Source organism: Orycteropus afer, unplaced genomic scaffold (assembly GCF_000298275.1).
Source record: "Orycteropus afer afer isolate SDZICR_OR568_19922 unplaced genomic scaffold, OryAfe1.0 scaffold00795, whole genome shotgun sequence".
Taxonomy (NCBI): domain Eukaryota; kingdom Metazoa; phylum Chordata; class Mammalia; order Tubulidentata; family Orycteropodidae; genus Orycteropus; species Orycteropus afer.
In genome coordinates, this window is record NW_006922382.1 from 521850 (window position 1) to 530440 (window position 8591).

Below are 8591 nucleotides of genomic sequence, written 5' to 3' on the forward strand. Positions count from 1 at the left end.
AGTACCTCAGTATCTTTTTCTGTTTTTGTTTTTTTCTCAGGGCCATGTTGATTTTAGTTACGAAGTATCCAGGTCACTGTCTGCTTGCCAGGGTGTTTTACTTGTGGTTGATGCAAATGAGGTAAGTAGTTTTCATTTTATATGATGTGATATGTCTAGTTATTTCTTTGTTCTAGAAATAGAATGTTCATGTTCTAGGTGTGGCCAGGAAAAATTAATTGTATTGCTTAGCCAAAATTTTGGCTTTTGGTCTTGTTAATTCGAAGTTATATTATACTAAAGCATTCTGTGAAATGACTATCTTTTAAAATGTGAATTCTCATGAGATTTGTGATGATTCTGTGAAAATTTTAAAGCTGATCAGAATAATTGTTTATGACAGTGATACAATTTTTGTTGAAGTATGCCATATTCATAAGTGTGTCGTACCAAAAAAATGATTTCAACGGTTTTTTATCTTTGGTTTCCATATCAATTTTTAGGATAACTTACAAATGATCTTTAATGTTTGGGAATTTTAGGTTTAAAGAAACATGTCAATAGCATTTCTAAATTTGGGAGTGGGTCTAAATATCAGCCATAAAGATATATTCAGCAGATGACTCTGTAATGTAAGAGCTAGGTAACCAGTAGTTAAAGTAAGAGCTAGATAACCAATAGTTACAGTAAGAGCTAGATAACCAATAGTTACAGTAAGAGCTAGATAACCAATAGTTATAGTAAGAGCTAGATAACCAATAGTTACAGTAAGTTTTTGGCATAGCTCGGTTTCTCAAAAACTCTGCATTGAAACCCAAAGATTTTTTTTCCCCCAGTGTGTTAAGCCTTCTTTGGTCCTGCAGGGAATGCCAGTCTCTGCCTTACATACATCGTACTAGTCTTTGTAAAGTACTAGTATGATGTAAGGAGCTCTGGTAGCATAGTGGCTAAAGCACTTGACTGCTAACCAGAAGGCTGGCGGTTCACACCCACCAGCCACTCCTCGGAAGGAAGGTTGGGCAATCCTACTTCCGTAGTGATACTGCCTCGGAAACCCAAGGAGGGGTCGCTATGAGTCGGGGGCCGACTCGACGACGGCACATAACAACAACAACAACAAGTATGATGTATGTAAGGCAGAGGCTGGAAAAAAAAAAATCTTTGGGTTTGAATGAAGAGTTTGTGGTGGTGTAGTGCCTAAGGCAATCGACTGCTAACCAGAAGACTGGCGGTTCAGCCCCACCAGCACTCCTCAGAAGAAAGATTGGGCAATCTGCTTCCGTAGTAATACCACCTTAGAAACACAAGGAGGGGTCGCTGTGAGTCCAGTCGACTTGATGACTGTGCATTTGGTTTTTAGTTTTTAGAGTCTTTATAAAAAGGAGCTCTGGTGGTGGTGTGCGTAAGGCATTCCAGAAGGTTGGGGTTCAAACCCATCAGCCACTCTGCAGAGGAAGATTGGGCTGTCTACTTCCATAAAGATTTACCACCTCAGAAACCCAATGGGGGAGCTCTGGTGGTGTAGTGACATTTAGCTGCTAATCAAAAGTTGGTGGTTCAAACCCACCAGCTGCTCATAGAAGAAAGATGGGGCTTTAGTGAAGATTTACAACCTTGGAAAACCCAGTGGGGGGTCACTATGAGTCAGAATTGAGCAGTGGCTTTTTTTTTTTTTTAAAGCTTTATAAATGGCACCAGGTAGTTTGAACCTGCCCAGTGGTGCAACAGAAGAAAGGCCTGGTAATCTGCTTTTGTAAAGATTACAACCAAGAAAACCCTATGGAGTAATTCTGCTCTAACACAGTGGGACTCCATGAGTCTAAATTGGCTAAACACCAAAGGATTATGCTCATAGGGGCTTTGGGAAAGCTTTATAAACTGTACCATGCCACTGTGTCCTCTAGTAGGCCCTGAAGTCCTTGAGGGGCCATGTTTTCTATTTGTGTCTCCAGTGCCTAACAGTGCCTAGCATAGAGAAAGCCTCAAATAAATGTTTCCTGTACTGAAAGAATTGTCAAGGGGATAATGGAGATGCATGGAAGTATGAGTACCATAGTTTCTCCTGGACCTTTGCTTGAAGCTATTACATCAAGCTTAGTAGAGTATGTATGGCTTACTGTGTTTGCCGTGATAATTGCTTTATTGTTAGCCAACTTCATTTTGGCCCCCAAGAGATAAATTGGAAAGAAAAGTAGAAAAGGCAGATAGGTGGTATTTTGTTGAATTCTGTTATTAAAATGAAACAAAACTTCAGTTTTGATGAAGATGTGGGGAATGATTTTGAATGGTTTTGTGACATATGATTAGAAAGGTAACTTGATATCTTGTATTTTGGTATTTTCAGGGTATTCAAGCCCAAACTGTAGCAAACTTCTTTCTTGCCTTTGAAGCACAGCTATCAATAATTCCAGTTATTAACAAGGTAATTATGATAAATACTATTTATTATTTTACTTTCTAAAAGTATATTTGGAGCTCTAGGAGCATAGTGGCTAAGGCACTTGACTGCTAACCTTCTGGTGGTTCAAACCCACCAGACACTCCTCGGAAGGAAGGTTGGGCAATCTACTTCCATAGTGATACTGCCTCAGAAACCCAAGGAGGGGTTGCTATGAATTGGGTCTGACTCGATGGCACATAACAACAACAACAAAAGTATGTTTACTGTTTGAATGTCATGTGTCATGGATTGAATTGCTTCTCCTCAATATATGTGTTTGGTAGGGCCATGATTCTCGGGGGTTTGGCAGTTATGTAACGATATAATTGTCCCCCATGATATGATCTCATATGATCAGCCAATCACTTGTAAGGAGATTATGGTGGGATGTAACACCCTTACTCATAGTCTTGATCCCATGGAAGGGAAGTTTCCCTGGGAGAGAACTGACTCCTTCCGAGAAAGAAGAGCTGGGAATGGACAGATTGCCTGTGCTGAGAACCTCCTAGATCCAGGGGAAGATTGATGCCAGGACATATACAGATCTTCAAGGGATACCAGGCCCATAGACGTTGAAAAGAGACAAGGACCTTCCTCCAGAGCCAACAGAGGGAAAGCCATCCCTTAGAGCCAGCACTCTGTATTCAGACTTCTAAGCTTTTAAACTATGAGAGAATAAATTTCTATTTGTTAAAGTCATTTACTTTTGGTATTTCTGTTATAGCACACTAGAAAACTAAGACAGAATTTGGTACCTGAAGAGTGGGGTGCTGCTCTAACATACTTAAAATGTAGAAGCAGTTTTGGAATTGGGTATGAGGTAGAGATGGGGAAAGCTTTAAGATGCCTAATACTCAAAGCCTGGATTGCCTTGAAGAGATTGTTGTTGAAGTTATGGACCACAGAGGTGATTTTGGTGAGGGCTTAGAAGGGAGTGAGAAGAGCTGTAACATAGAGTCAGTGCAGAGAACGAAAAGCAGCAGCACAGAAATGGTAGCAGCAGAAGCAGGAGACTGGTGCAGAGTGGACAAGAAGCCAACCTGGGGAGCAGCAGAGCTGAGTGAGTGCCTTTGGGCTAAGGCTTACTGGTGGAGTGGGGTGCCTCTGGGTACTTTATGGTAAAGCTAAAGAGCTTTGCAACACTTGCCTGAGCAGGGTGGAGACAGGCCCAAGGGGGTGAGAGGCCAAGAAACCAGAAATAAGCTGAAGAGACAAGAGCATGGGAAGCAGAGCTGCCTCTGTCTCAAAGGGTAGGGCCAAGACTTCTGTGGTCTCAAATGATGGAGCTGTGGCCTGCTTGGTCTCAAAGGATGAGGGCATAGTCTCCTAGGTTTCACAGACAGATCTTTACCAACTTGGTGAAGGAGTAAGGGACTGCTGTTCAGGAATGCTGGGGGATTGAGCCAGATCTCCCAAAGGTAAGGGGGTGGGGTTGTCATGCCCAAGGGCCAGAAGAACTGGGCCTGCAAGGGCCGAGGGGCTAGGGTCACCATTTATTTGGACTAGAACAATGAGGATGCCCAAAGCCAAGGGAGCAAAGTTGGTGTCCCAGTGGACCTGGAAAATAGAGCTGAAGGCAAGGTCAAGTGGCCTCACCCAGAATCCAGAACTCATGACCATCACCTAGAGTCTGGAGGGCAGGGCCATCGCCTGGATGGTTTCAGAGAATAAGATTATTTTCAAGTGTTGAAAGATACTATAAATTACTCTGCTACAAACATTTCTTGGGGCAGCTTTGTATGACCTCTAACTTCATGAGGGGGAGACAGAATCATCATCAACATCAGCAGCCCAAGGTTGATCCCTATGAGGTCAGATAGGCTGCTGCCCTCCAACCTTTTTACCAATTCTGACACTAACCATTCCTCCCATTGTGCACTGTACTTCTCTGTTAGGTTCAAGAGTTTGTTGCATTGGCCACACAAGACTCACAGACAATACTCATTATTATGGGATTTATTAGGGAAGTAACAGGTCACAATTCAAGTTCAAGAATGCTCAGGATACAATTTTTCCGTCAGGACAGCCTCCCCTCGACTCTGCTCATAGGCACATCTCTGTTGTCCTTGGCCCTTTAGCTTGATCTCTGCTCTGCTCAGGCAAGTGTTACAAAGCGCTTAGCTCTCCTGATAGGTGCACCCCACTCTGCTAGCAAGTCTCCTGCTCAAAGCTTTCTCTTTTCATGGGCTGGCAAGCTGTGTCTTGGGCAGGTCTCTTGTTTCTTCCTGCTGCCTTTGCTACCACCAACTCTCTGCCGTCTCTTTGCCGTTGTCTCAGCAGAGATCTTGGGTCCAAGGACATGCTCCACTCCTGGTTTTTCCTTCATGATGGTAGTGAGAGTCTCCCCTTTTCTGCCTCTAGGAAGGCTTGTTTTAAGTCTTGTGCAATGACAAAACTGAACATCAGGATTTCACACAACTTATTTGCAAAGTCTGACACTTTTAAGGGCTCCATGTACATTATTTATATTATTAGCAAGCTATGCAATCCCTTAGGAGCTCTGGTGGTGTAGTGCCTAAGGCACTTGACTGCTAACCAGAAGGCTGGCGGTTCAAACCCACCAGCCACTCAGAAGGAAGACTGGGGAATCTACTTCCATAGTGATACCGCCTCGGAAAACCAAGGAGGGGTCGCTATGAGTCGGGTCCGACTCGACAGCACATAACAACAACAACATGCAATCCCTTTGGTGGGCCACAAGCATCTCACATTTGCATAGTTCTATGCAGTCATCAAGAGGGAGTCACACAGGGCCTGGCTAAAAGAGCCATACCTAGTAATTCACTACCATACCACAGCTGTATTTTTTACTTGCTTGGTATCCTTATTTCTTCTTTCCCTCCAATTTCTCACTTTTGTAATGGAAATGTCTACCTTGTGTCTGTTTACCATTGTGCTTTGGAAGCAGGTAACTTGTATTCTAGATTCACAGATGTAGAGGAATTTTGCCCCAGGATGGGATTTGGACTTGGAGTTGATTTAAGACTTTAGGAATGATGTTGTGTTGTTATGTGCCATTGAGTTGGCCCTGATTCATAGTGACCCTTCCTTGGGCTTCTGAGGTGGTATCACTATGGAAGTAGATTGCCCAGCCTTCCTTCCGAGGAGTAGCTGGTGGGATGATAGGATGGTGTAAAAGTGTTTTGCATGTGGCAAGTACATGAAGTTTGTGGGGCCAAAGGGTAGAATATCATGAATTTATTTGTGTCCCCCAAAAGTATGTGTCAGATTTATTGGGACATGATTCAGAGTGGTTTAGTAGGTATGTAATGATGTAATCATCCTTATGATGTAATCTGATGTGATCAGCCAATCAGTTGTAAGGGGATTAGGGTAGGTTGCAACACCCTTACTCAAGTTAACAGCACTGATTCCATGTAGGGGAGTTTTTCTGGGATGTGGCCTGCATCAGCTTTCATTTATATAAATCTAGAGAATCCCTCAGGGAAAGAGGGACCTCAGTACTAACAAGAAAGAAGAGCCAGGAGCAGAGCTCATCCTTTGGACCCAGGTTCTCAGCTCTGATACCTTCCTAGACCTGGGGGAATTTTTATGCCACGTAGATCTAGCAGGGAGACAAGAACCTTCCTCCAGAGCTGACAGAAAGATAGCCTTTCCCTATAGCTGGCACTCTCAATTCTGACTTCTAGCCTCCTAAATTGTGAGAGAATACATTTCTGTTTGTTAAAGCCATCTACCTGTGTTATTTCTGTTATAGTAGTCCTCATTCTCCTAGTCCAAATGGTTGGATTGTTAGTTATCCATCTGGGGTATTTCTGTTGAGAGTGGCAAAAAGCAGTGTTCTGGGAAGTTCACTCTCTCTCAGGTGCTTAGAATTCTCATGTTATGATTGGTTAGTTTGGCCACTCTGCCAGGCTCAAAAGGAGGCCTCCTAGAGGCAGAAGACGTCTCTCTGACTGCTGGCTGCGAAAGACATGCTTCTGAGAGAAACACGTTCTTGAGAAACACACATTGCTGGGAGAGAGGCACCAAGAGACATATACTGCTGAGAAAAAGACTATTGTCTGAGAGACAGCAGCCTGAGTGAGACTGAGTGTTGTTCCTGAACTTGAATCATAGCCTGGTGCTTCCCTAATAAACCCCATAATCTGTGAGTTCTGTGTGGCCACTGCAGCCAATTATCAAATCCAGCAGAAAGGTGGTGGGTGCAGTGGGAGGAATGGTTGGTGTCAGGGTTGATGAAAGGACTGGAGGGAGGCAGCTTGTTTAGCCTCACAGGAATAGGCCTTGGGCTATTGATGGTGATTCTGTCTTCCTCTCGTGAGGTTAGAGGAGGTCAGAAGATGTGGCCTCCTTGCCTCTTTAGAAGATGGCCACTCACAAGCTTTTAAGACCTAAGTTGCTACTCACCAAAGTAGGATGTAGAACATTGTCTGTTTTGGTTCTCTAGTGCCACTCTAACAGGATTACCACAAGTGCATGGCTTTAACAGAGTTTGTTTTCTCACAGTTTAGGAGGCTAGAAGTCTGAATTCAAGGTGCGAGCTCTAAGGGCTGGGTGAAGTCCCCTCGACCTTAGGCTTCAGCTCTGCCCCTTGCTCCCAACCCACTGGAGACAGAGGTGTCTCTTAACTCAGGCAGATCCTGGCTGCTAAGGCTGACAAACCCAAAGTCGACAAGTAAAATAGCACAGTCTCAAAATTATCAAGCAACATGACAGGCCTCTAGTTCAAGCCAAAACAGTCTCAAGATCTGCAGACAACATGGCAGGCCACCGAGATGGAGACTTGGTCAAATCCAGCATTTAGATGTACGAGAAGCTCAAGGCCTTTCTCAAAGCTGCTGCTTGTCTACTGGAAGCAGACCTCATCCCTAAGGTATCTGCTCATAGTAGATTCTGCCATGGCATGGTTACCAGTCTCATCATGGGGAATAACTACACACAGCTGGCCAGACACTCAAAACCAGGCCTAGCCAAGTTGACACAAAAACCTTAACTACCATTCTGTCTTTGTAAACTATGTTAACAAGCCATGATATTTTAAATCACCTCATATGCTTATGAAAGCTGGACAGTGAATAAGCAGACTGAAAAATTGATACATATGAATTATGTTGTTGGTGAAGAATATTGAATAGACCATGGACTGCCAGAAGAATAAACAAATCTGTATTGTAAGAAGTACAGTCAGAATGCTCCTTAGAAGCAAGTGTGGTGAGACTTTGTCTTTTACTTTGGCCATATTATCAGGAGGGACCAGTCCCTGGAGAAGGCTTCATGCTTAGTAGAGGGTTATTGAAAAAGAGGAGTGCCTTCAATGAGATGGATTGACACAACTGCTGCAGTAGTGGGCACAAACATAGCAGTGATTGTGAGGGTGGTTCAGGATCATTCGGTGTTTCATTCTGTTTCAGAACCAACTCGGTGGCAACTAACAATAACAACATACCTTTGCATGTAGTCTCCCTGAATTACGTAGAGTGATGGAGGACCGGTTCCATAGTAAAAGACAGAGGGCAGACAAAAAATGTCTGTCACACTGAACTATACACAGCAAAAGGAAAGGAGTTTATGATATAGGAGGAAACAGTAGTTTCCATGAAACATAATAGTTAAGTGCTATCTGAGAACTGTTGATAAACCTCCACTTTTATTTTTTAAAATTAATAAGCTAAGAACTATAATTTAAAAATCTGCATCATATAATATTCTTGATTTTAGAGTTAAGTTTAAAAGAAGCAGTGATGCCCAAAGGTAAGATAAGTTGTTGTCACACTTAGTGTTATAATATATGTCTTAATTTATAAAATCTCTGCATATGATGCTAATTGAAAAAAAAAGTAAAGAACTCTCTTTCTGCCGTAAATAATTAGACATTCCCTGCAGTCTAACCTTTTTTCCAGTGGTCCTATTTGTTACAATTATATTGCTTTTATCAAGATTATTATATTTTTGAAAAAAATCATGGATCAGTTAGGTTAAAGCAGGTCAGCTTTTAGCTATCTTCAAATACTATTAATACATTTTATATAGGAGCTCTGGTAGCATAGTGCCTAAGGCACTTGACTGCTAACCAGAAGGCTGGCTGTTCAAACCTATCAGCCACTCCTGGGAAGGAAGATGGGGCAATCTACTTCTGTAGTGATACTGCCTTGGAAACCCAAGGAGGGGTCGCTATGAGTCGGGTCCGACTCGACGGCACATAACAACA

General features: G+C 42.9%; 1 protein-coding gene across 1 annotated transcript in view; it reads left to right on the forward strand.

Moving 5' to 3' along the window:
- The window catches only part of GUF1 (GTP binding elongation factor GUF1), a 30068-nt gene that overhangs the window by 2361 nt on the left and 19116 nt on the right, over positions 1–8591 (forward strand). The window contains exons 4-5 of the mRNA XM_007957779.2: positions 41–121; positions 2324–2401. Of these exons, the coding sequence (XP_007955970.1) occupies positions 41–121; positions 2324–2401 (159 nt within the window). The remainder of the gene's footprint in view (positions 1–40; positions 122–2323; positions 2402–8591) is intronic.